This window comes from Suricata suricatta, chromosome 12 (assembly GCF_006229205.1).
Source record: "Suricata suricatta isolate VVHF042 chromosome 12, meerkat_22Aug2017_6uvM2_HiC, whole genome shotgun sequence".
Classification (NCBI taxonomy): Eukaryota; Metazoa; Chordata; class Mammalia; order Carnivora; family Herpestidae; genus Suricata; species Suricata suricatta.
The window spans coordinates 30671425-30699092 of NC_043711.1; the positions used below are offsets into that span (position 1 = coordinate 30671425).

Genomic DNA, 27668 nt, shown 5'->3' on the forward strand with positions numbered 1-27668 from the left:
GGTCTCCTATTAGGTCTCTCCTGTTAGACCTATGAGTGACAACATATGGTATCTGTCCTTCTCTGCCTGACTTCTTTCGCTTAGCATGACTCCCTCCAGGTCCATCCATTTTGCTACAAATGGCCATATGTCATTCTTTCTCATTGCCATGTAGTACTCCATTGTATATATATACCACATCTTCTTGATCCATTCATCAGTTGATGGACATTTAGGCTCTTTCCATGATTTGGCTATTGTAGAAAGTGCCGCTATGAACATTAGGGCACATATGCCCCTGTGCATTAGCACTTCTGTATCCCTTGGGTAAATCCCTAGCAGTGCTATTGCTGGGTCATAGGGGAGTTCTATTGTTAATTTTTTGAGGAACCTCCACACAGTTTTCCAGATAGATAGGCTGCACCAGTTTACATTCCCACCAACAGTGTAGGAGGGTGCCCATCTCTCCACACCCTCGCCAGAATCTATAGTCTCCTGATTTGTTCATTTTAGCCACTCTGACAGGTGTGAGGTGGTATCTCAGTGTGGTTTTGATTTGTATTTCCCCGATGATGAGTGACGCTGAGCATCGTTTCTGTGCCTGTTGGCCATCTGGATGTCCTCTTTGGAGAATGGGAAAAGATAGTGGCAAATGGCATATCAGATAAAGGGCTAATATACAAAATCTACAAGGAACTCACTAAACTCCATACCCAAAAAAACAAATAATCCAGTGAAGATATTTTCAAAGCAGTGTTTATTTATGACTTAAAGAGATCTAATTACTTCCTTGGAACTCTTTTTTGGTTTGTACCTGGGTATCAACACATACATATGTAAATTTTTCACCTCAGCATGAATCCCAGATTGCAAGCTCAGTATTCTTGGTTGCTTTCCAGTTTGGAAGACTTAAAGAGAGCTGTCCTCTACCTTACCCTCCCGGATAGCCTGCCGTTCCCTTCAGTGGTGTCACACGTTCAAGCCACAAGGGGGAAAAAGCCTGGCTCATCCATCTCTTGTATACTTGCACACAGCCTCTTTCTCCCTCTCCTCCACCGTGCACCTCTACCTCTTCCTTCATGTCTGTCTGCCCTGTTTACTCCAGACCCCCAGCACCCCGCCTCCCCATACCCCCAACGGCACACACACTCACCCATGTCTGCCTCTCTGGGTCTCTGCTCTTTCTCTGTCTGTATTTGTCTGCCTTTTGGGCTAACTATCTCTCCATTTGCTAGAGCCATTCAAAGTGCCCTTCTCATTTAGGGACAACAGAGTGTGCTTTCTCTGAGCTGCTGCCAGACCCTGTAGAGAGGAGTGCTTTGAAAACTCAACTTGGACTCCTCAGCAAACCACACTGCAGTTATGCTTAGTGCCTGGCCGTCAGTTTGCCCACTTAACAGAAGGTCCCTAACCCTACCCGTAACTTGCCCATTTCTCTTTTGATCTAGGAACAAACACTTTTTTTTTTTTTTAAGCTGGAAGCCCAGTTTAAAATCTTAGGAAAAAGAAAGGCCCACAGTGAAATGAGGGGGAAAGTCCAACTCAGCTGTAATTAAATGTGTTTTTTCCTCTTTGCTTTCTCGCAGAGAGTAAGCCAGATGCTGCCCTTGAATAAGTTACCAGACCATGATGTGAAGGAACAACTTAATTCAGCAGCATGACAAGGATTTGAGCTGGCACTTTTCAGCCAGAATCCGTTACATGCACGCGAGCGCACACACACGTCTGTTTCAAGTTCTAGTGAATGAAAAAAATTCACATACTAGATTGCCATTCTTAGTTTTTAAATAGCTTTTGTTATTGAAGTATAAAATATAATTATTTTGAAAAGTTATGGATACACCAGCTGCTTTTTAATGCTATGAAGCCTTTGGTTTTTTATTTTTCTACTGCAAAATCCCGAATGAAGTGTTAATAGACTAGAAAGGTAATGTTAGCTGAAGAAAATGGCAGGAGTGAACTATGATGGGAATAGAGGATTAGGACGGCTTGAAGATAAAGTCAGTTCTGCCGGCCTACAGCACGCATTCCTAAGAACGCATTGCACTGTGCGGCACTGTGTAATCGAATCCACCTGAAACTCACTAGGAGAATGGGGTTATGGGCACAGCGCTCATAACTTCATTAGTGACACACAAAAAAGATAGAACCTGGCAGAGTTCTCCATAGATTAAATGGTTAAGAATAGGTGACTACTAGGAAACGAACTGACATTTGCTTCTGGAAGGAGGTGTGGGAAGAGCTGCAGCTGTGAGTTTCTGTGAAGAAGTGGACGGCGGTTATCTGAGATCCAGGGAGAGTTGTCACACCAGTTGGGGGTGGGGGTGGCCCCACACAGCCCCAGGGAACCGGGACCCACGGTGGGTGTTTGGGGGAGGGGTGTGTTTTGTGAACGCCCACGTGGCTCAGTGCAGCCAGCTGTCATTTTCTGCATCAACGTAGTACTTTCTGCAGATGAAATCTTATAAAAGCGGATGCAATGTTTCAGGATGCTCAAATGGTGCCTTAGTGTATCAGTGGCTTTAGAATAAATTTGCTTTCTGAAAATAAGCTTTACAAGCAAAACTGTGTTTAGTTCGATTGAGAATCTTATGTCATTTGATATCAAGAGAAAATACTTTAAAATCACATTTACTCTAAGACACTTGCTTGAGAATTCTGATCCCCAGAGAACAGTAAAAGGGATGTACTTCATAAAAGTGAAAGTTGTCATTGGGAGTTTTCTCCCTGTTCATACCACAAACACGGTATTTTTCCTGCAGGACACGCTTCACTTCCATCAGGAGGACACAAGATGATTTCTGTGGGTGAACATGGAGGAGTATTTTAATGTTTATTTTAATGTACATGGAAAATGTATAGAACAAGCTGGTCAGGCCTGCTGTTTCATAGACACTGTTGTTTGGAGAAATCCTTCTCAGTTGGGGGTGGTGCCCTGCTTCGCGCACACTGGGCGGTGTGCGGATGGGCTGCAGGGCAGTCTGAGGCTGCTCCTGGCAGGGAAACACCACTGCTGACACAGGGGCAGGGACGGGCCCGCTGATCATCCTCAAGTCCTATACGAGAAGTGTCCTGTCCAAAATCCCAGGGACGCGCCACGAGAGAGACGGGTTAATCTTGGCTGAGGAGCAGGGGAAGAGTAGAGCTGACAGTTTAAATGAAAATATTGAGTAAAAAATCATATTTTTTGTGGCTTGGGTAAGAATGATGGAAATAATTTGCAGTTGGTGGAAGTCCGGAAAGCAGTTGGTGAGGACAGGGAGCAGTGGTGAGCCTTACTTAAGAGACCCTGATAGGAAGCGCCACGTGCCAGGCAGTGTTCTCCCGCCTTACGTGTGTTAGCTCGCTCAGCCGTGGCTAAGGGCTCCGCAGCGTTAGCCTCGTGGGAGGCGGCTCTCAACCTTGCCTGCGCTGTGGGATCACACAGGGGCACTTCTAAAAGTCTGCATGCCCAGATCACACCCCAAACCAGTTAAGTCAGAATCTCTATGGGTGGGACTCAGGCATCAGTATTTTTTAAGCTCGTTAGGTTCTGCCACTGCATAGCCATGGCTGTTTCAGATCACTCCTCACAAGACAAGCGGCGCCGATGGTGCGGATGTTAAGTGGCGGCCTGCTCCGCGCCAGGTTTCACAGGGGCACAGATGACCCAGACAGGACGCTTCACCATCCAAGAAAGGCGGCAGAACTGGAAACCGATTTTTACAGCCCTGCCTGACAAATGCTGGTGCTTGGAGGGATATTCAGACGGTGTTTGGGGATCACAGAGGAGAGACAAACTAAATTAGAAAAGAAGGAAAAAAACTTAGATGCTGAATTTGGAAAATTATTAAACTTGTTATTTTAGTTGTCCTTTCCATGCACACAACTTTCATCAGAGGGGAGAGAAAGTGCAAAGGCACTTAAAATCACTGTCAGTTTAGGGGCACCTGAGTGGCTCAGTCATTTGACTCTTGATTTCAGCTCAGGTCATGATCTTACAGTTTGTGGGTTCAAGCCCTGCATTGGGCTCCTCGCTGCACAGTCTTCTTGGGATTCTCTCTCATCTTATCTCTCTGCCCCCCCCACCACCACTTTTCCTCCCTCTGTCAAAATAAATTTAAAAACCTTAAAAAAAAAAAACACTATCATTTTAGCCGTCCTGACTTTGTTGAGGTCTTTGTGTGGTCTAGTTGGACAATTGGGAATTTTGTCTGTAGATCAGCATAATAATTTTGTCTGTTGTAGAAGTTTCTTAAGTACCTCATAAAGCATTATTAAACTAATGGCCTTCTGGGTATAAGTCCTTTCAGCTTCACAGAGAGCCTCAGGACTGGTTAAAAAAAAAAAAGAGTACAGAAGTAAATGTTCATATAGCTTCTATCTTGTGATAAGTAAATGTTGGATCACGTACATTTTAAAGCTTAAAGTTAAGCCGTGTTGTCATTTTAAATTGCAAGTTTAATTGAAGGCGGTCATTAAGCTACCATCATAAGGTACTTAAGTCGATAAAGCTCCTAAATAATTTACTTGTTTCAGATCCTACAGTTCTTCAACAACTCCCCATTTATTTCATGTGGATTGCTTTATGGTGAGAAAACTCGATTCTCCAGTGGGTAGACTTATTTTCAGGCAAACCTGTGTATACCGTACTTAACCATGAATTATGTCCTGGTTTAAGAAACAAGCGCCGCTCTTTGTGGTATTTTTGTCTTGCGCTGTCGGCATCTCAGCAGTGTGAACCAGGGCTGTGCTCTCTGTACTCAAGTGAGATTCTTACAAAAGAGGCAGTAAAGTGATTCACTGGAAAAATTCAGCACGGGTTCAAAGAATGATAAAATAACCCTAGAAACATTCTCATTTGGTGTCACATGCTAGTGGGTAGTGACAGAAAAAAATTAAGGTACAACTTGTTTCTTGACATTTGCAATTCAAAACATTGGAAAGCTGCTATGCTAGGAAGGAAGAAGGGAGTTGGTGCAGGGTCGGTTAGCATAGCTCTGTGGAGGGACGAGTAATTCGCTGACTCCCACTTGGGCGACCAAGGTTCGTTTCTAGCAAACAGAGCCAAATATTCTCAGGTTAAAATGGCTCTTTAATTTCCTAATGGCTATCTGCGGATGATAAACCGCTTTATGCTGAGACGTTTCCGAATAAGAAGGACCAGTTCCTAGAATCCTAAGTCAGTCTGTGAGGCCTAGATAAGCCGTTTCTGAAAGCTGCTGAGTGAAATATATTTTCACTTAGTGACGCAAATTTGAACCTAAATGTGTTGATTTCAGGGGACTCTTGCAGGATTCCACTGGAGACTTGCCTGAAACACAGTGTCTTTTTTTTTGTTTGTTTTCCCCCTTTTCAGAAAGAAGACACAGCTCATCCAGCAAGCCTTCTTGGGCCACTCCTCCCACTTCAGTATTTCCCTTCTTCCCTTCTCTGTCGAAAAGCAAAGGAGGCAGCGGAAGTGGAAGCAACCGTTCTTCCAGCGGAGGTGTTGTAGGCGCATCCTCATTAAGTTCCAAGTTGCTGAAATCACCCAAAGAGAAATTACACCTCAGGGGGAACACCAGGCCCATGCAGCCCATTCAGCAAAGTAGAGTCCCCCATGGTAGAATGTGAGTATGGCCCCGAGGGTTCTGCACGATTCCCGGCCGGGTGGGGATGGTACCCACCAGGAGCACCCGAGAGGGCTGTGAATCACGGGAAAGAGTGCCTGCTTTGGGGAAAAATCAAATATGTGTTGTTTCCTTTTGCTTTCCTGTCGTAGTTTAGGAGGCTTCACAGGACAGGCGTAGCGATAATGATAAGGTCAGCAGTGCTTGTTGATGGGCTTCCCGTTGTGTGCCAGCTGCGGAAACGTGGCTCTGTTTGTGGGCTGTCATTTCATTATCACAGCAACCCTCTGGAACAGGGTCTGGCTGTTATGCCCATTTTGCAGATAAGGACAAGGACGCGTCATGCGGCCGAGGAGCTTTAGCCAAGCTCTGCGGGCACACAGGCCCGGGTTCACGCACCCCTTCTGTCACTCTGAGTGCAGGGCTTTGAACAAGGCCCTGTTTCTCTCACCGTTACAGGGTAGCAGCAAGTGTGCAGAGTTATTGGGAGAAGTAGAATTAACAGAGCAGCATCAAGCACCTGGAGTTGTGTCTGACCCACAGGACACAATAAATGAATGGACCCTGGTGCTTCTACTGCCACCGTTGATAACAGTAGGAATAAAAAGGCGAGGCGATTCCCAGCCGCTGTTCTAGGAGTTTCTGGAGCCTGCAAAGCAGATAGGGAAACAGTGTTTCCCCCGCCCTTCTGACCCCCCGCCAGTATTGGGTTCACATCACAGTGGTGATGAGGGAAGACCGGAAGACGTTCACACCGCCAGGCAAGGCTTTGGCACGTCTGCACAAGGGATCCATAGGCTGCCGGGCTCCTTGTGGTCATGTGAGGGACAGCCGCGTGCTCCCTAGAAACCTTTCTTGCTTCGTCATGGTAGCCCTCAGCCCTGGCAGCGGCTTTTCCCTGGCCTGCCTCCCTTTCCCCGCCTGCCATGCATCTCCGTCCGAGGGGCTGGTAGTCTGGTTAATCTCAGGGCAGCACCTAGCGCCTGTGGCTGCTCGAGGACCTTGCCAGCGGGGCGAGGCCGTGGCCTCCTGCAGTGTGTCTGCCGCTGTTGGGCTGTTCAGGTACAGCTGTTTGGTGCTGTTTGTCCTGGTTGCTAAGCCTCCCAGCCTCCACTCATCTGTCAGAAGTACGAGTACAGCAAGCTTGGCTTGTGTTTCTGGACCTTTCTGAAAGCCAAAGAAAATGCCAGCGCTATGTGTAAGTCACTTGCCAGCTTAACAGCTGTTTGAGCATGGACTCTGCTGAACAGAGTTTATAAAACCCCATCAATCTAAATCTGCTTTATTGGGATCTGGGCTTTAGAGGGGGGCCGGGCCAACTGTTAGCTTCGTACCAACATGTGCCATCCAAATGGTAGTGTCAGTAAGATTCCCAGAAAAATCAGTTCTTGATTAGTGGCCCAGGTAGTTCGTGCTCACCAGCGTGTGCCAGACACTTCTATTCTGTGCTCTTATTATAGAAACGTTTTCCAGAGACTGGAGAATTATCACTTCAGTGACACATTACATAACTAATTAAACGTTGGTCTCCCTCACTGACAAGGGCAGAGAGCCTCTTCTTGGAGATCTAGTTAGGCTCATTTGAATTCCTGTATGTACTTAGTGACATTTCTTGGACGCATAATCTAATTCCAATTATTATTACCTCTGTTCACTCAGTTTGATTTGTCTCGATGGATCCTTTATTTAAAATGATAGCTCTCAAAAGATATTCTCTAAAGGTTTTACAGATGGTCTTTGGTCCTTTTAGACCATTTCCTGTTCTGCGTCTTGTAGGAATCAAGGTGGGTATCAGGCTTACTTCCCTCAGAGGCTCATCTGTGAGATTGTCCTAGATGATGAAAGACCAGGTCAGTCTGGTTGTCCCCTGGAGTTTTTTGCCTCACTGGAGGGGCTTATGACTGTGAATGGTACCGAGTTTTCTGGGTAGTCCTGACACTTGCAGAGGCCGCCCTTGGGAGCGTGGCTCTGTGCAGTGCTTGGGTGGATCCAGGCTCTGACCTCAGCCCTCTAGGCTCACCAGTTACCTGGGGCTGCCGGGGCCCTCAGGTGCTGATGTGTCGCTTCCCCCTGTGACAGCATGACGCCCTCTGTCAAAGTGGAGAAGATGCATCCGAAGATGGACGGCACACTACTGAAATCCACGGTGGGGCCCACCTGTCCTGCTACTGTGAGTTCCTCAGCGAAGCCTGGCCTTAACTGCCCCTTAATACCAAAGCCACCCTTGCCTTCACCTGGACAGATTCTGAATGGCAAAGGGCTTCCTGCACCATCCACTCTGGAAAAAAAGCCTGAAGATAATTCCAATAATAGGAAATTTTTAAATAAGAGATTATCAGGTAACTTCACGTTTTTTCTCTTAATGTTTCTCTGTGTATAATTGGGTGCTCATGAGCAAGCCAATGGACTGCTGCCTGGAAGTCTTTTTTTTTTTTTTTTAACTGGTCCACTTCCATTATGTGGAAGTTCCTGAGGTGCTCTGCCTGACCTCTTCAGTCTTGCTTTTAAATTCACGTGTCTGTAGGTAATGTAAAAATAGCTTCCGCACAGAGTATTTGTGACTGGAGCGCTGCAGGAATGCTGATGCGCGCAGTCCCTCTCGCATCCAGTGATGGCAGTGGTTCCCTGTGCTCTCCATGGCGTCTCTTGCTGCGGCTCGGCAGTGCCCACGTGTTGTGTCTTTTATATTTATTTATCAGGTCATAGATTTTATTCAAGCTATGATTTGCCTGTTTTGAGAATTCTTTTACTGTTTTCAAAACGAATGAAGGAGTGTTCGATGAGCCCATTGTAACGTCTCTGTGCTTTTGGCAGAAAGAGAGTTTGATCCTGACATACACTGTGGGGTCATCGATCTCGACACCAAGAAGCCCTGCACCCGGTCTTTGACATGCAAGGTAGGTGGGCTCCTGGACAGGGCTGGGTGCACTGGTGAGCGCAAGGAGCTGGGATGCGTGCCACTGCCCCCAGTGTTGTGGATTTTGTAAATGAAGAGACAAAGAACAAGTTCAGGAAAAGTGGAGTCTTGTGTTATAAACCGCCATCATAAGAGATACTTTGCTTTCAGTGTCCTGTCCAGAGGAGCAGTGTCCTTTGCTCATCAGTCTGCTGTTTTCAAAGACTGAAAACATTTCTTCAGAGAGATTTAAAATGAGAGCCTACCCTTTATTGTAGTTTAAACGGTATGGATTTCAAACAAGTCCAGAAATTTCCTTGGTGTATGTGTGACTACTCTCAAACGCTCGTGTAGGGGTGCCTGGAGGGCTCAGCCGGTGAAGTGTCCGACTTCAGCTTAGGTCGTGATCGCACGGTTTGTGAGTTTGGGCCTAGCATCAGCACTGACAGCTCAGAGCCTGGAACCTGTTTCAGATTCTGTGTCTCCCTCTTCTCTGTATCTCCCCTGTTCATGCTCTGTCTCTTCCTCTTAAACGTAAATGTTAAAAAAAAAAAAAGAAAAGAAAAAGATTGTGTAATTTGTGGTTCTTAAATTTTAAAGAGCCACTTTAAAATATTCTGACTTTGAGATAGATTTATTTTTCCATTTTTAAAAAAATACTAGGTGACATACACTCTAACTCGTAACTAAGCTATGAAACTGTGACGACCCTCCTTTCTGTCATGTTAAAATGCCAGTATGCTAATAAGGCGGTGTGTTTGCTATAAAATGAGCGTTGCCGTGGGGTGGTTTCAGTGGACCCCCTACATAAACGAGCGTATGTGCTTATGTACATCTCTCTGAGGAGTGTCCCCAGCTTCCCTCCAGAAGAGTCCAAAACATGTTGAGAATTACGCTTTAAAGTAATTTTGAAACACTTGGTTGGAGGAGGGGGTAAAAATTATAAAAAATTTTGTTTTCTAAAAATTAATAAATTTTTTGGTGTATTATTTTAAATTTTACCCAAGGTTATGTTTGTATAAAGGACTTCGAGCCCCACTCTGCCCCCTAACAGGAGGAATCTTCAGAAAGTGGAAATGTTGTTTCTTCTTTTTTAGTGTTTTTATTTATGAGAGAGTGAGACAATGTGAGGAGGGGAGGGGCAGAGCGGGAAGGAGACAGAGGGTCCAAAGTGGGCTCTGTGCTGACCCCAGACAGCCTGATGCGGGTCTTGAACTCATGACCTGGGAGATGGTGACCTGAGCCAAAGTACAACATTTAACAGACTGAGTCTCCCAGGTGCCCCAGAAATGTTGTTTCCAAGTGGTTCTTATTTTAGTTTAGATTTCTAATTTAATTTTAGCATGGAGATTTTATCTTACAACAGTGATTCTGAATCTTGAGAGGAAGGGTGTTAGTTAAGAGCTCCCTTAAATATCTAATTTTTAAAAATCACTGATCATCTTCCCCAGGGAAAAAATACATAATACATATATATTCTGAACTCTGCATTCTGCCCCAGGGGTTTGCAGCTACCCGAGTCCCCACCCTTGAATCTCTAGGCTATAATCTCCTATCTCAGGACAAACTGCTTTCATATACTCTTCCCTGCACACCGATGGCGGTGTGCGGTGTTTGTGGGTAGCTGCTCGTGCTCTATAGAGCTGTGCTCCGATGTCGCTGCCCCTGAGGGAGGCCGTGAAGGCAGGCCTCAGCCCTGTGCCATGTCGTGGCCACAGCTTGCCCACTGCCCCCGGCTGTCTTCCTGCCTGCCCGGCTCTCAGCACATGGACTGCCTGGTATCAGGGTGCCTGTGCTCCATGAAGGATGCTTACTTTACCCAAGATGCTCTCCTTTAATCCTCTCTGGTGGGGCATGCCCGTGAGCCAAAAGCTTTATCAGCTCACAGTGTGCAAGACTGACCAGGCTTCCTCCTGAACCGTGTAATGGTTGATGGGTACATGGGCTTCCTATGGGTCCTGCATTGTTCTCCTATCTTACTTTCCAAGTCGGGCGTGCTCTCCTTGTGTTCTGTTTTGGGTGTTGTACTGGAGCATGCTGCTAGGTCTGTCTCTGCGTGAGCATGTCTCTGCGGCCCTGGCGTGTCACCAGGTCAGCACAGAAGTGGCAGGCCTTTCACAGGTTGTCCTCCTTTCCTCCTGTGTTCTGTCTGTCTCTGCATCTCCCTTTCCCTGCCTCTGCTCTGGCCTGAACCTATTAAGCTGTGGAGGGCTGCCCATGCCTGGGTGCTTCTGCTCAATGTCTCCTGCGCTGCTGCCCAGACCTCTCCTGCCCCAGACCAACGGTATAGTCCTTCCTCTTCAGTGTCGGAGGACCTGCTGCGCCCCAGCCCTGTTTCTTGGTCCCCGTTGTCTGCCTGCCACCTTTGCTGTCCCTTCCTCATTTCCTTGTCTGTCTGATGTCCTCTTTCCTGTCCTCTCTTCCATGCGAGTGGATTTTGGCTCTGGTATTCTTGCCCATTCAGTCTTTGTAGAAAGTTTCATTGCATACATTTGAGCACCGGCCTCCTTCCGGGTCTCAGTGGGTACAGGCTTTAACAGAATCAAGACACAGTCCCTAGCCTTGATGGGCTTCAAGTCTAGTGAACGAGATGGAGGTTAACTTCATGATCACTCATGTATATGCAAAGTTAACCACTGCTGAGCAGTAAAAAAGGAAGGAGGCCTGTGTTAGGACAGCCATTAGTAGGGGACTGAGCCAGGGCAGTGTCCTTTGCCATAGCAAAACTGGGCTGAAATCCACATGACTTATCTGGGTGAAAAGAGGTGGGAGAAGCCCAAGAAGCAGCATGTGTAAACATTCTGGAATGGGGCAGAACAGGCACATTAGGATCTGAAAGGCCAGTCAGGAGGTTGACCAGCAAGAGGAGGAGGCACGTGGTATGAAATGAGTGGGCGGCAGGGAGCCACGGGTATTCGAGAACCCGCTTACATACCCAGTCTTGGTCATGTGGTTTCTGGGTGGCCCTGAAGAGTCCTAATAGGGGTGGGGGGCTCAGTGCAAATCCTATTTATTTTTTAAACCAAGCAAGGAAAATAGTGGGTCATCTCTGCCTCCTTTCTTGGCTTGACTTCGCTGTGCTAAGCACTAGGGGACATTCAGGGATGAGTAATAGCTTCTGCATCTGTCCAGAGAGAGAGGCAGTTAGACCAGTGGTGTTAGATGTTCATTGATTCATTCATTCATTTAACACGTATTAGAGGGCCATTATTTTTGTATAGTTTTTGTCTGAAGCATTTACTGAGTGCCCACTGCACTAGTATGTCGCTAGTACAGGACTGAACAAAACAAACTTCCTTATTTCCATTTAGGTTACTCTCTAATGGATCCATTACATTTTAAAGGAAATTAAGTAAAAGTTTAAAAAGAAGCTAAACTCACTGATGTAACTATGTCTGCTAGGTTAAATTTCGAGCGTAGTATGTCCAGTCAGGAGATAGGTTGTTACTGAATTGCAGAAGGACATTAAAAGCTTAATTCCCCTCCACCCCCTAAATTATATCAAACATATAAGCTTATAGAGCAGTAATACATTTATAGAATGTGTAGGAACATGAACACAGAGTACCATTTGCCTTCTTTGTGTAACATAACAGAGTGGAGGAGATCCGTAGGTGAACTAACTTGTATTTGTGATATGTGATTTGCGGTCACTGTCTCCTTACATTTTTGACAGACTAAGACCCCAGCAGTAGGGAATGATCAGGTTAACTTGACTTTATCTTCTTCTAGGAATAGTATTAGCCCCAAGTGAGCTTTAGAAAGCAAACAAACAAAAACAGGAATTATCAGATGCATTTGGAGTATAGACATTTTTTTAATGTGCCCCAAGCAGGCGTTTATGTGGGTTACCCTGCTGGCATTGACCTTTCTTTTTCCCAATGTACCCATTTCCTAATTCTGACATTACATGTCTTAAGATCTAGAAGTGCTGTCTGTCCGTTTTCTTGATTTCCATAGTAAGTGTGTGTTTGTAGGGATTCACTCTGCCTCATAGTCCCTTCCTGTTCACAGCCTTTCTCCTCCTGGCCCTGTAGTCTGTGTGTCTCCCCAGGCTTCAGGATGCATCCCTGCTTACAGGATGCTTTGAGTCATTTTCTCTTGACATGGTATTTTCACTGGAATAGAGAAAAACACTTGTTTAATTTTTACTTTCTGGCTGTTACTGAAAAAGGAATCTTTGACATGTATGCTCTATGGCTATTATAAGGCTTGAATTTACAACTCCAAGATCAGGAGTCACATGCTCTACTGACTGAGCCAGCCAGGAGCCCCCTGCTACATTTTTTAGGCATAAGTGTTTCTTCCCTTTTAATATTTAAAATATAAATTGCCCAGAGAAGGATTTTTCTCTTTGCGTTGGGAAGAGCCCCGATAAATAAGGGCACTGTCAACTGTTCGTTTCTACTGTTTGCCATTCACTTATATACCAGGTGGCACAACTAACATTCCTTCTTTCTTCTGGTGGAAGTAGCATCACCAAATACGTGCTTCTACTCCAGCTAAAGAAAGAGGGTCACACTCCTGTGATTCTCAGCCTATCAAATGATGAACAGCCTGTAACTATGCTGATGGTCCAGATTGTTATTGTTTTAAATTGGGAATGATGTTTTTGGATATATGACAGAGGAAAAAATATTACTGAGATTCCTCAGTTTCTGTATTTTTTTGGTCTGTAGACACATTCCTTAACTCAGCGGAGGGCTGTCCAGGGTAGAAGAAAACGATTTGATGTGTTATTAGCCGAGCACAAAAACAAAACCAGGGAAAAGGAATCGATTCGCCATCCGGACTCTCAGCAACCAACGCAGCCTCTCAGGGACCCGCATCCCGCCCCTCCTAGACCTTCACAGGAGCCACACCAAAACTCTCACGGAGTGACTCCTCCTGAATCAAAGCCTTCCGTAGCTAGTAAACCTAAACCTCACACCCCCAGTCTTCCAAGGTAAGCCAAAGCCTCCACTCTCTCCGTCCTTCAGAGACCAGACTGCAGGCACGGTGAGCCCCAGTGCAGTTGTGACATCAGGGCGTGCACCTCAGGCTCACTGGAAGATGAGAGATTTTTCTATTTGGGTTTTAAGGGGGGAAATGTAGAGTTCATCAGTAACTTTCAACCAGGGCTCTTCTTGGCCAAATGCAAGCAGTAGAATGAAGCAAGAGTGCTCTCCACTTCTGCTCAGTGTTAGGTGTCTCTTAACCCCGCTGAGCAGGGCTGAAATTCAGTTAGTGATTGGAACATTTCACACGGCTTTGGCAGCAGTTTCCCATTCATAAGTCTCACTTCTTGCAAAAATACAGCAGTGGGAGGCCTTCCTGGGGATAGGCATTCAGCCTGAGCTTTTACAGCATCCATTTATCAACCTGATTTTTCATTCATTCATTTGGGACCTTGGCCTAAGCATGTATTAGGCAGTGTAGCTGCCTAGTCAGTAGTGGATCAGAGTGTCTTATGAGACCGCGTGTACATACCTCAGAGACCGTGAAGGTGGACTCAAATACATGTCTGTTTGTGCTTGTATATTTCACCAAGTTAAAGTAGAAGACTCTGTACCCAGTTTTTGGAGGGAAAGCAAAGAGAAAGGTGTAGATGATGAGGGCTTCACTATTGGCCACTGGCAGCAAGAACTTCGGCCCAGGAATGTGCCAAACTTTGATTGCTGGGCCGAACATTCCCCCTCACATGCCCGCTCCTTGGCATGGTCGCAGGAGGGGTGGGAGTGGCTGCCCACAAAAACCCAAACATGTACGCAAGCCTGCCCTGACGTGAGCCCTGGGGTTGTGAGCAGCCGAGAATGTGGCCGAGCCTGGGCTGTTGGTTCCTTGGCAAGACCTTTCCATCTATGAAAAAGTAAGCTCAGTTCTAGAATCATGGAGGAAGCACTCAGTACTGCCTTTAGTAGTAGGCTGTGGATGACCCACGTAGAGTGGTGATGCCGCCGCCGCCTCCTTCTAGCGCCTCCTGTCCCTCGCAGGTGTAGAACACCTTGCCAGCTATCTAATTAATGCCTCCGTAACCCACATCCAGGTGAAATGTGAAGAGGAATCAAAGAAAGCATTCTCTTAAATTCCACTTCCATTTCCCTTCTTTGGGGAGAGTAGGAAGAGGCCCTGAGTCACCCCAGTGGCAATAGAAGGGAGAACCATTTATAAGGTACCTTTGGGTAGATTTGGCAGACTGCTTCCTGTGACACTGCGAGGTTCAGGAGAGTGGCTTCTCCACTCGCAGGCCGCTTGGTCAGCATCTGTTGCCCCAGTGCTAGTGGGGGACTCCAGGCCCCCCCAGGTGGTCTTGGACACAATGTTGTATCTGGGTTAAGGCAGCTGATTCCCAGGCGTGTGATCTGATCGGTGCTGCACTTTCTGCTTACCAAGGCCTCCAGGCTGCCCTGCACAGCAAGGTGGGAGTGCCCCCATTGACCCTCCTCCAGTCCATGAATCTCCACACCCTCCCCTGCCTGCCACTGAGCCAGCTTCTCGGTTATCCAGTGAGGAGGGAGAAGGCGACGACAAAGAAGAGTCTGTTGAAAAACTGGACTGTCATTATTCAGGTCATCATCCTCAGCCAGCATCTGTAAGTTCTACATTCTACATGCACCCCCACGTTGACCCTCTCCACACTGGGACAGGGCACTGCAAGGGGGTGTGCCAGGGATCTTGGCATGCCCGTGTGTGTGTGTGTGTGTGTGTGTGTGTGTGTGTGTGTGTGTGAGAGAGAGAGAGAGAGAGAGAGAGAGAGAGACACACACACACAGACAGACGTGGTCAGCGTGTGAGAGCAGCTCAGAACAGGGCGCCCTGAGTCCTGGGACCCCTCCTGCTCTTCCCTGTCTTGTCCATGGAACGCAGGGCTGGACATTGCCACTCCCGTGCTTCACAGCCTGCGACCCTCACAGTGAGAGCTCTTCTGTGCTTAGCATCTCTCCTGAAGGAGGGAGAACGCGGACACGCCGCTGCCAGCATTAGCAAGCACGCGTGGCGTGTTCTCTCTTACAGTTTTGCACATTCGGGAGCCGGCAGATTGGAAGAGGCTATTACGTGTTTGACTCAAGGTGGAACCGGGTTCGCTGCGCCCTCAACCTCATGGTGGAGAAGCATCTGAACGCGCAGCTGTGGAAGTGAGTGCCTGGGATGGGGAGAGGGGCTGACCTCCCCTGGGGCCGCATCCTCTCTCTCTCTTACAGGACTGATCTCATGAAGATAAGCTTATCTAAAGTGAAAACGTGGCCTCTGACTATGCCTGAGAAGCCCCTCATCATTTATGCATTCAGTCATTCTTTCAGCAAATATGCTTTGCTCTGGAGTTCCACAGGCGTGGAGCTGGCATTCCGGTTGGAGGGGGAAGCACAAAAACCGCTGAGCAGAGAATGAGTAGGGTTGATAGCTCATCATAAGGGAGATCATGGACACACTGGTCGCTGGGACTTACTGAGAGCTTACTGTATGCCGGGCAACTTAAGATTCCCACTGCACAGTCTCCGGTGACCTCAATTGTCCCATTTTACAGATAATGAAACTGCGAAGTCACAGCAAGTTGGTGGTAGGGCCAGGATTTGGATCCACAGGCAGTTTGGTTCCAAACAAAGAGCTAGGATGGGAAAACCGCAAGCCAGGGGGATTCAGGGAAAATCTCGCCGAACAGGTGATCCTTGAGCAGAGACGGAAAAACCCATGAGGACAAGCAGCTAGGGGATGGTGGGGCGGGCGGAAAGAACCGTGTGTGCAAAGGTCTTGAGTCAGAAAAGATCCTACTTGCTTGAAAAAAGCAAGAAAGCGATCATGGTGCAAGATGAGACCTAAGAAGCTGGCAGGGACCAGATGACCCTGAAATTAATTCTGAGTGCAGTGGGGAGCTGCGGGAGGGTTTCAGGAAGAGGAGCCATGTGCTCTGATTTATGGTCATCTTGTGTATCGATATGTGTGCTGGTATTTCCTGCATGGGATTTTAAGTGGAAGAAGAGTTCCATGGCCAGAGGGCTTGGCTTAGCTTTTTCTCAAGTGGCATCATTTTCATTACTGCAGGACTTCTCAGAGCCTTTAAGGGGCACACTGTTCATTATAACTCTCAAAGCAGGAGATATTATTTGTAATGTGGAACATATCCCAAGCTGTTTTGACCTGGGAACCCCTTTTAGGGGAGCATCTTTGGGAACTAACGTTCGGTGGAACCTACTTTGGGAAATACTGAGTTTTGCTAAAGCAAAGGAGCTGTCCAGTTATCCGCATGTCATTCCTTATTCTCTGTTTGGGCACCATTTCCTAGTGCCTCCCTGAGCAAACTCTGCCAGAACATCCACTTGCCTTGCTACCTTTGTTTCCTAATAAAGGCAGAGGAAACTGGTCAGAGGCCTCAGATAGTCCACAATCTGAAGAACCACCTCTGTGATCATTAACGGGACTTGCATTTGTTCACTTAGAAAATCAGACCCTGAGCTGTGGTGCTCTACTTTTTGATTTCACATTTCTTTCTGGGTTTTACTAGTTAAGAGGCTCCTCTTTCTTCTTCATGAAGGAACATTGCCCTTCCTCAGGAAAAAGAGGGCAATGTTTGTTGGGATTCTGGGGGTCTCTAAGCATCAGAAAACCCCCAAATATGTGAAATCTCAGCTTCATATTTCTTCAGACTACCTGCCAGGACTTGGGGAGCTCACTGAGCACCCCAAACTGTGTGTTTAGCGTCCTCCTAAGAGTTCACAAGTATCCCCAGCATGACTTCTCCCTGTTACGCTGAGGAGTGGTTCATGGCCAGCAGTCAGGGTGCAGTTGGTTTCAGTTCCTACTGGCTTGTGTGGAGGGGTTGTCCTCTTTGTGTGGTGAACTTGGGAAGACGCAAGATCATGAGGTTGCCTCCACTGTCTCTGTTCTGTCAGAGGCTGACGGCCTTATCAATCAAGTGTTCCTAGCAAGGAGGAAATCATGCCTTTCCACTAACATGAACTTTGGTTTTGAAAAAGCCAGTACAGCAGAGATGGATGTTTTGCTCAATGAGGAGTGGGAGCTCAGAGAGAGGTGCCGGGAGTGAGGCCGGAGCGAGGCCGAAGCACCCCAGCTTCTCTGGCTGCCCCTGGGGTTTGCTGGGAGGCGCCGAGCCCTTCCCAGCTGGAGGCAGCGCTCCCCAGCCAGCATCGCTGACCCACTCAGCCAAACTCCCAAAGCGGTGCAGGTCCCGTCCTGCTGGCTTGGCCCAAAGTCCCCTTTTCCAGCGGGCCCCCCACTCTAGGGGGCAGCCCCCTCAGCCCCTTACTCCTCTGTTACCTATTGCAGCTAAGGACATGTGGAAGTGGGATTTGAGTACGAGATCGAAATAGGTCCTCTTCGGTCTAGGAATCTGGACAGTGGTCAGACCAGCTCTTGCTCTGGGGCGTGGCTGTGACCGCTTAGGCCAGTTCCAAACTCTGTGATTTCTGTCAACTCTTGTCCACCATTGATTGGGGACCATGACTCCACATCCCTTGAGGAAGGGATGCAATCCTTAGCAAAGGGTTCTTCTTTGATGGGGGGTGCAATAGGGGGCAATGTTGAGGTAATTTGTTAGATTAATAATTCACTTGGGTAAAAAAAGAAAAAATGAATATAAAGAGGTATACAGTTCAAGGTTTTAGTCCCCCAGTCCCCACATTGCTATTTCCCACCCTCCGCAACCCCCAGGCAGAAGCATTTTTATTAATTCTTTGTGTGTCTTTACGGAGTTGATTTGTGTAGATGTAGTTCAGTACAACTACATATTCTTTGTCTCGTCCTTCTACAGAAGGTAACGAATGACTTAAAAGAGCTTTTTTACCAGGAACCAGTGTGTCACATGTACAGAGATCCACATGTCTCCCTCTATGGAAGCGTTTCCTTTCCCCAGGATTTGGGTCCTGCAGCCTGGTGTTTAGGCTTCGGCTCCCTGAGCCACCTGGTGGCCGCGTGAAGCCACTGCGCCCAGCAAGCCAGAGCCGTACTACACCCCTGCATTTAGAGCAGGGTTTCTCACGGGTGCCAGGGCCCGCGGAGTGCCTGGGGACCTGGTTGAGATCCAGATTGTGATGAAGTAGGTCTGGGTGGGGTGCAGGGACTCATCATTTCTCACTGCCTTTCAGGTAATGTCTGTGTTTGTCCTCTGTGAGTAGTATGGGGTTGGAGCCCGGCTTCTGAGTCTTTGCTTCTTGTTGGAGTCTTCCAGAGAGATGGAGAAACTTCTTGTATCCGAGTGCCGCCTCACAGGGATTTGGATGTGGTCGGCCTGGATGCACTGATCTCTAGGGCCAGAGCTGCACTCCTGTAGGTTATAGCTGGTACAAATACTCACAGTGAACAGTTCTCTGTATTAATAGTTATAGGCCTTAAAAGCTTCTGGAGAGCACTTCGGCAGCAGTTTGGGACAGTTCTCACGTGGACGATGACGAGCCGCAGCCCCAGCTGGTGCAGTGGCTGGAGCAGCCTTGTGCCCTGTGGTCAGGACCAGGCCGGTGTTGGTGTTTGCCTTCTGTTCAGGCCATTTTCTGTGTTATTACCTCGGTGTTGATTCTGCCATAGGGGTTTTTGAAATTTTGGTGCTGTCCCATTTTAAAATCAGAGCAAAGATTAAAAGGGCCTCCCTGGTTTGCCATTTGAACGACTCTCTACTCCCCAGGTCGGTACCTTGCCCAGACTTTGGTAACAGAATACATTGTGCCAACATTGTGGCTGGAAACCTCGAATGTGCTTCAAGCCCGGAGTTAGGACCTAGGAGTTGCTAGGAAATTGTTTACCCTTCCTTTCTCCTCGTGTATTCATGGATGGTGTCAGCATTTGCGTGGCTTCTGTGTTGCAGGCACTGTGGGCACAGTTATGAGTAAGGTGTGCACTGCTCTGTAGGGAAGGTAATGATCAGTATCACACGTGCAGGCTGCCGTGAGCTCCCCCAAGTCTGGGAACCAGCAGCACGAGTCCGTGCAGAGCCGAGCCAGTCTGGACAAGCAGGACAGATTTCCTAAGAACGTGATGGTGGCCTGAAACCACCGGCTGAGCGCAAGTTGGGGTCAGAGTGTTGTAGGCGGAAGATGGACAGGGCCTCCCAAAAGGCTGGTGGGTGGCATCCAGGAACCAGGGTGGTAGATGGAAGGAAGCCGTGTGAGGCTGGGGACCAGTGGTGGGGGAGGCACTTGAGGCTTGCCCGCCAGTATTCTGAGAGCCCCGGCAAGGCTTTACGGAATTGAGGGAGGGGAGTGGCGGGATCGGCTGCGCATCTCAGATTGTTCCCTGACCGGGCCTGCTGCCCAGTGTCTAGAGTGAAAGGTGCGCCCCTCCAAACGTCTCCCTGGGGCCCGTGGGGATGCTTGCTCACTGCCCCCTCTCTTTGCAGGAAAATCCCACCAGTGCCCAGCACCACCGCACCCGTCTCCACACGTGCCCCTCACCGGACAAACTCGGTGCCCACACCGCAGTGCGGGGTCAGCTACCTGGCAGCGGCCACCGTGTCCGCTTCCCCAGTCCTGCTCGCGTCCGCCTGCAGCTCCCCCAACGGCAAATCGGTACCAGCTCATGGAACCACACTAAATGCACAGCCTGCCGCCTCCGGGGCCCTGGACCCTGTGTGCAGTATGCAGTCCAGACAAGTGTGCTCTTCGTCCTCGTCCCCCGCCACCCCCTCCGGCCTGTCCTCTGTGCCCTCCTCCCCGATGTCCAGGAAGCCTCAGAAGTTGAAATCCAGCAAGTCTTTAAGGCCCAAGGAGCCTTCTGGTAACAGCACTAACTGTCACAACGCCAGTAGCAGTACCAGTGGCGGCTCAGGAAAGAAACGCAAAAATAGTTCCCCACTGTTAGTGCACTCTTCCTCCTCCTCCTCCTCCTCCTCCTCTTCTTCTCATTCCATGGAGACTTTTAGGAAGAACTGTGTGGCGCACTCGGGGCCTCCCTACCCATCAGCGGTAGCGTCTTCCCACGGCCTCGGCCTCAACTGTGTGGTCACTAAGGCGAACTCAGTGAGTGTCCGGCACGACCAGTCAGGGAGGGGCCCCCCCGGGGGGAGCCCCGCTGAGTCCATCAAGAGGATGAGTGTGATGGTGAACAGCGGCGACTCCACGCTTTCTCTCGGCCCATTCATCCACCAGTCCGGCGAGCTGCCCGTCAACTCCCACGGCGGCTACCCGCACTCGCACACTCCTCTGGACAGACTCCTGGGAAAGAAGAGGAAGTGCTCACCTGGCTCCAGCAGCGTCAACAGCAGCGGCAGCAAACCCACAAAGGTCGCCAAATTGCCAGCCATGAACAACGTGCACATGAAACACGCGGCCGCCGGCCCAGGGGCACAAGGACTGACGAACAGTTCCCTCCTTCATCAGGTAGGACACGGACTGTGAGCCCCGTGGGGACGCCCGTTTCCTCTCCCTCCAGCTCTCACACCGCCCGGATGTGCGTGGCGGGGTTGGTTGGTTTGCCTGTAAACACATGTCTGGCTCTGTGGTCTCTTTTCAAAAAGGAAGAGTTCACAGCCACATTAAGGCAAAACAGTTTCTCTGCAGCATTTCTCGCGGGAAGCTGCCTCTGGGTAAGGACACCACGAAGCGCTTCTTAGCACATAGGGCCTCGGAAGCCGTCCGGCCTGCACGACGACGGCAGAGTCCCTCCAGGGCTGGGGGGCACGCGTCCAGTGCACCCGCTTGGGAAGCGCGCCAGGCCGGGGGTTCCTGCAGAGCGCGCCTCTACTTTGTTCCTCTGGAGAGCTGGCCTGCAGTCACACTCATCTGGAGAGGGGTGGTTTAAATTTTAAAGGCCTTTTAATTTTTCCCATCAAAGAATTTTCAATTTTCTGGGTAACTCTGTCCTTATGCTCTCTCATGGTTTTCCAGTAAGTGTGGGCAGAGACGACTCAGATCTCAAACTTAAGAGCTTAAAGAGAAACATGAAGAAGGCCCATTTGTACAGTGGTGACGAACTGGGTATCAGATTCATAAGGAACTGTGACTTTCTCTCCTCCGTTCTTTGTTCCCACTCTCCCCCACCTGTTACCGGTGTCCCCTGCCCCTCTCCCCTGGAGGGCCTTTCTCCAGCACCCTTGGCTCTGAGTCCCATCTCTCCTCTTGTTTCTTCACTCCCAGCAGATCTCTCCTTGCTGCCGAACAGGAATTCCACAGCCCTGATTTGCGGTATGGGGGCTGCTTTGTTTTGTTTTTCATCTTCAGAACCTAAATGGCACGTTAGGACTTCTCCAGAATCTACCACGAAGTTTCTTTCTGTGGTAGAGTTCCCCCAATATCTGCGTGAATTAATACCCAGTACCAGAGGTACAGGGAGCATACTTGTCTGTGAATTTAAATAGCAACTGCTTAAATTTTTCTCTTTGAGCCTCAAGTCTATGGGGGCTGTTTTTATGTTGCTTGGCTCTGAGCAAGGGATCCCTGGACATGTGAAAATGGGCTCTTACTTCTTGGTTTGTAGGTAATCATTAGTGTTTATGAGTGTAAAAATACAGCACAGACGCTGCAGGCAGCAGTAGGGCTGGTCCTTTAGACACTCCCTTGTGAGTGCGGTTCCCCGATTCTGTGGGAGCCTGCGGGGGGCATGGGCTGCGGCTCTGTGACACCTGTAGGTTATCTCACCAAGTGTGTGTGTCCTCAGGGACACGCCGCTGCTGCCCCGGTACCCACAAGTAACAGGGAGGAGGGGGGGTGCAGGCAGTACAGCACCCGTGGAGAGGGAGCGGGTAGGAGCCCCATCCACACGGATCCCACGCTCCCAGAACCTGGATACCTATTTCAGAGAAACTGCAGATTTGGACTTGCATGGGAAATTTGGCCACTGCTAAAGTTAGATAGTATTTTTGTTTTGCTTTTTAATCTGGTACCACCCATACATCTGCCCAAGCATGGCTCTTACCGGTTTGCCCCCTCTGGTACCCACCGTCGGTGAGGGCTCTGGCCCACTAGGGCAGGCTGAGTTTGGGTTACTAAAATGTGTTTCAACTTAAGTTTGGATTTGAGAAAGATTTCCTCTGTGTAGTGGAAAACTTTTTTATTCTGCACAAATCTTAGGGGGGCCCATGGCTAGAGATCGGAGGATCGGTAAAACCCCCAGAAAGTGTTGGATAATTTTTATGTCTGTGCTTATTTATCTGCAGAAGGAATCTGGTAGCTTTCATCAGAATTTAAAGGAACCACGATTCCAAAATGCTTTAAAGAATACTCCTCTCAGAAAAGTAGGAACCTCGACTCTTGTTTCTTGTGGAGCTGATTTAACACAGATAACTGAGCTGGGCGAAGGCCCCTATGCCAGGGAATGCAGTGGGACTCACTGGGAAGCCTGGCAGGTGGGGCCTGGCAGCTTCCCCAGACCCCCTAATGTGCCCACGGCTTCTGCGGCCAAGGACTTGGATCGCTCACTGCGGGCTTGTGGGGCCGAGTTCCCTCTCCCCAGGCACGGGCACTGCCTTGGGTACCAGTTTCCACACCTGTGTGTGCCCGCCCACATGGCCTTGTTCAGCTCTTGTCTGACAACCTGGAACACCTTCAAGGAAAGGAAATCTGTAGATAAAACCAAAAGGCAAACATGAGAGCCTTTTCTCTAAGCTAGAACCCTGGCCTGCACGTCTTCTAGACAGTTTTCTGAGACTTAGTCTTCTAGAATGATTGTGCCCAAGGGCGATGAAGGATTTTGAAAGCTGAGGCCAAATCCTGTAGCTGACTGCCCCCGACATCTGGAGATTTTAGTGGTGCGTGGCCTTTGGCATATTCGCGTGTAGCATCAGGGCAGTGCCGTGGACAGCTGCTTACTTAACCTTTTCATTGTTTCCCCACCCCCTCTTTTTTGAAAGCCAAAGGCACGTCCCTGACAGCTGAAAATAGCACGGGGAGGAATAATCTGGACACTTTTGACGACAAGTTACACCTCCACTCAGCACTATGGACTCCACGATGCCTTTGAGTCTGTTTTCCCAACCTCCTGTGGGCCTCGAGGGTAGGAATCTGCCGGGCTGTTGTTGTAACGAGGATTTCCCTGAAGCTATGTCAGTAGCAGTGAGTACTCGTGAAGGACACTGGATCAAGTTCAGCCACCAAAATTGCTTTTATCAGTGTTACAGTGGTCTGGACTGCTTGCTACCGATCTGTGAGAGGTTTTTGCTTTGTTTTTTTTTTAACTTGCAGCAAATCATGGAGCCGCTCATTGAGTAGATCGGCTGGGGGAGAGAATGTCTGGGCAAGAGCATTACTGTACACTTTCCTCCTTCCCTCCTCCCCCCGTCCCAGGTCGTCTTCTTACACTGTCTTCTGTAGGTCACTCTCCGGCAGGTGGGTAGCCCAGCTGGAGACGCCTTCCGGAGGAGGGCAGAGCTGCCCCCTGGGCGACCCCCCGGAGAAGGGCTCTGCCGTTAGGTTCTCAGAGCAGCGTTCCAGGAACAGAATACGGATGTTAGCGCGAGGCACCAGGGCACAGTAGCCTGTATTTCCCCCCAGCCTCTTGTAGGCGATATGGGATTAGAAGCTGTCAAAAGTTTCTACCTTACAAACTGGTTCAAAGCCATTGATGCCCAGAGAGCAAGTATACGACATTTTAGAGGCTTAGTTTTCATGGTACAAAAGCAATTCTATGTGTTTTTTTTTTTTTAAGAAAATGCAAATGCAAACTTGTTTTGATAATGGAAAGCCAAATTTTGGTTGGGGGATGTCAAGGGAGGGTGGATGAAATCACTATGGGGGGATTGTTTTTCCAAGATTTCCAAAGAGATGGAATTTTTTGATCCTTCAAGGTGTCATGTTAAACAGTACGGCAGATTGGGCTGGCTGTCGTGCCCAGTCTCCTGTTTTAAAAAAATTGCCTTTGTAAAGTGAAATTATTAGGATGCAACAGAAACTGTCACTCACTAAGTCATTAGTATACTTTTAATGTTTCCAGGGCACTCTGTGCATTACCCTCGGTCTCTGTGGATACTGTCCTGGGGCTCCGTGTAAATTCCTGTGTTGAGCGCCCCCCATGTTGTGTGTGTGTCTGCACCCCCCCGTCCTCTCCCCCTGTTCATTTGGATGCCAGTGGGTGGGGGCGACACCCAGCGAGGGGAGTAGGCGGGTGTGTGCATGTGCCCACGCACAGATGCTGTGACGCATATATAGCCTCCCCAGCAGGCCCTCCGTGCAGGGTGGGGTCAGCACCAGCCGTCTTCCTGAGCGAGTTCTGGAGACCCTTGGGTTCTTTATTTTTGTTGAACACCCCATCCCAGAAGACGGAGCTTAATACGTTCACACATCAGTGAATTTGGGGGATGAGCTGGGGCATTTTAACTGGTGATTCCACTCTCACAGCTCCTGGAACCAGAACCCAGGCACTTGTGCTTTAGAAGAACACACAAAGTTGCCGAACGCCACAGGGTAAATCTCCCCGAGGCTCTGATCCAGGGCTGGGCCTGGACAGAGCCAATCAGTGCATCCTTTTTTTCCCCCTACAATTCTTGGGTTATAAACTTCAGTTTCAGGGAATTTCAAGTCAACAACAAGTAGAATGAATCAATACTTGGTTACCAGCCTAATAATGTGAATTGCTACAGAATTTCTCTTATTATGTAAGACAACAAAAACTTTATGCAGATACTTTAGCTATCAATTGATGTAAAATATTGATTTTTTTTTAAAGGAAGGAGAGAAGAGTATCTTGTTCACTTATTATGCAATCAGTAAATATTTTTAAAAATGATACTATAGGAGAGCTCATTAAAGAGAGTGCACAGATGGGCTGGTTCGGTGCAGTTAGGAGAAATCAGCTGCATGCTCCATCCCGCGGAGGGAGAGAATGGAGGTAAGAGGGACTCAGAATGGACTTAGTGGATTCCTTGGTGACAAGTGCAATGGGGTATGGGTAGAATTTATTTTCAGAGCCAAGGGGACTTGATGGATATAAAGTTGCTTTCAGCAATGGAATTTATAGACAGATCACGTTGTTCCGAAAGATGTGAATAGGACCCATGATAGCAGGTCAATTCAGAACTATGTAGATACTTACCTAAGTGAGTGCGGGCCATTTGATTTCTTAGACTGAGGTTTTAATTGAATTTCATTATGTCTCCCGGTAGTACACAGATGATCGGGGTGAGGAAATTAGCCATTTTGAACTCTGCCTGCCACCAACAGACCTATTCTAAACAGTGCTATTAAATTTTAGACTGTTCAAATATTTTATTTTCTCCTACAACTACTTTTTATTATAATGAACACTTAAGACCATTTAAAACACGGGAGTACAAGTATTTTTTTGAATTAAATTAACTTGCAAAAACCAAATTTGCAGTGGTTGGGTTGTTTCTAGACAGACTTTGGTATCAATTTAAAACCAAGATAATTTTTATATTCTTTCCAATAGAATTTCATGACAACTCCTGCAGTTTTCTTAACCTACAAAAAAAAAAAAAGTGCTGCAATGATGAACAAAGAATTCTACAAAACCTACTTTTGTATCTTTATTTTGGAATTTCTTGTTCTATTATAAATATGGAAGTATCCCTATTTCAGAAGACATATTTTGTTAAAAATGAATTGTACATATTTAAATATGTATTTTTGCACAGGTCTTTTTTTCTGATATCCTGTTTTGGTACAATTGAGATCATCTAGTATTTATTTATTAATTAATAAAAGTAAATACCTTTTTATAATTTGAAGTGGTTCACTGCCAAGCCAATAGTTCTAGAACCTGCCTCCTTTACAGTTTAAGGGATGCCTCTGTTCTGTGAAAGTCTTTTTGTCCCTTTTCATGTCTCGGGAGTGGATTCGTTCAGACGAAGTGGGCATTGCTTCTCTCTAGTTGCCTGATTTCCTGATAGACTACATGTACCTAAGTGACACACTGCTTTTCTTTTGTTAGTGTTTTATGTGTGAGTGTGTGCGTGCGTGCGTGCGTGCCTGTGCGTGTCTGTGTAACTCTGAGCACATGTGTGTTAGTATGTGATGTGGTTTCAAACTAATGGAAAAAGTGCCTGAACCTAGTTTTAAGCTTCGACAGATTCTTTAAAAAGACTTGAATGTTCAGTTGAAACTTTTGGAGTTTGCTTTTTCCACCTAAATATTGTTTCTAAAATTTTAGGGGAGGGGTTGAAAACCACCCATGCTGGTAATTTTATAAAGGTGTTTTAAAATTAAGGCCTTTTGGTTCACAGTAATTCAACTGGTGACGGATTGCCCGGTGGCACCAAGGGTTACCAATCTTTTTTGTCAGCCAGCAACTTACACAATATGTCTGTTTTGTTATTCACTCATGAAATACAGAGTTTAAAATAGAATATTTAAAATATTTTATATTCCAAAAATATAATACAAAGTACCTCGGAGAACATTAAAAAATGTGTAATTTGAAAAATGTAACTTATAAAGGCAGCTGTCTTCCTGCGAGAGTTCTGTTGCCAAGTAATTTCCTACTGTCTCATTCTGTCCGGGGCGGGGGTTGAGGGGGGGCTTGGAAATGATTGTGAAAAGTTTCCTTGTTTAACAGAAAATAATCATTTTTACATTTTGTGCAAAACATTTTACATTTTCGGATCATTTAAATGAGCACTACATACTGTCGGTGTGAATGTAGGGCCTTGAAAAGCATTTTGCTGTTTTTTTGAGCTTGGTTATAAAAAGCAATCTCCTGTGTTGAAACGTGTGAATAGTGTGATAATTTGTACACATAATCAAGCATCTCAGCTGGACTTCGTGTTGGCTGCTGTATAGAACATGAACAAATGTCAAGGGATAGAAAATTACTTTGGATATTTAAAAGAGAAGAAATATATAGTCTATTTGTTTTGTAACAAGTTTCTGTAAATAAAATAATTTATACTATTTATAAGAAAAGGTTGTGCTTTGCTTTATGAGAAATTAGTTTGTGGAACAAACATGTTACTAAATGGGCAATAAAATTAGGACTTCTCAATAAATAAGGCTGGCTGCATGAACTACTTTACATGTTTCCGCCTCGTGATACTTAAACCCCCTTCAATCCAGTCTGACCTGCGTTCATTTTTGGCATCAGACCCCGTGAAGCACCCGCTTACCTTCCCTTCTGTATAAGCGGAGTGCTTCCAACGGCTTGGAGAGGTTTCATTCTTGGGCACAAAGCCTTTGCTTTGGAGAAATTGATAAGTGGGTGAGCTGCGAACACTACTGTGTGCTCTCGCTCTGCAGGTTTGTCGACAAAGGGAAATCGATAGGTTGGGAAACACATTCTCTTTGTACTTGCTTATGTGTAAATTTGCCAGTGTGTGGTCGGTTTCCGTCTTT

The 27668-nt window shown here is 47.5% G+C and overlaps 1 protein-coding gene across 1 annotated transcript in view; it reads left to right on the plus strand.

Moving 5' to 3' along the window:
- ATXN7 (ataxin 7) overlaps positions 1–27349 on the plus strand; it is a 100136-nt gene extending 72787 nt beyond the window's left edge. Inside the window, exons 6-13 of the mRNA XM_029917888.1 lie at positions 5318–5570; positions 7650–7909; positions 8385–8467; positions 13146–13411; positions 14839–15037; positions 15460–15581; positions 19790–20768; positions 23237–27349. Coding sequence (XP_029773748.1) covers positions 5318–5570; positions 7650–7909; positions 8385–8467; positions 13146–13411; positions 14839–15037; positions 15460–15581; positions 19790–20768; positions 23237–23254 — 2180 coding nt within the window. The 3' untranslated portion in view covers positions 23255–27349. The remainder of the gene's footprint in view (positions 1–5317; positions 5571–7649; positions 7910–8384; positions 8468–13145; positions 13412–14838; positions 15038–15459; positions 15582–19789; positions 20769–23236) is intronic.
- The last annotated feature ends 319 nt before the right edge of the window (positions 27350–27668 follow it).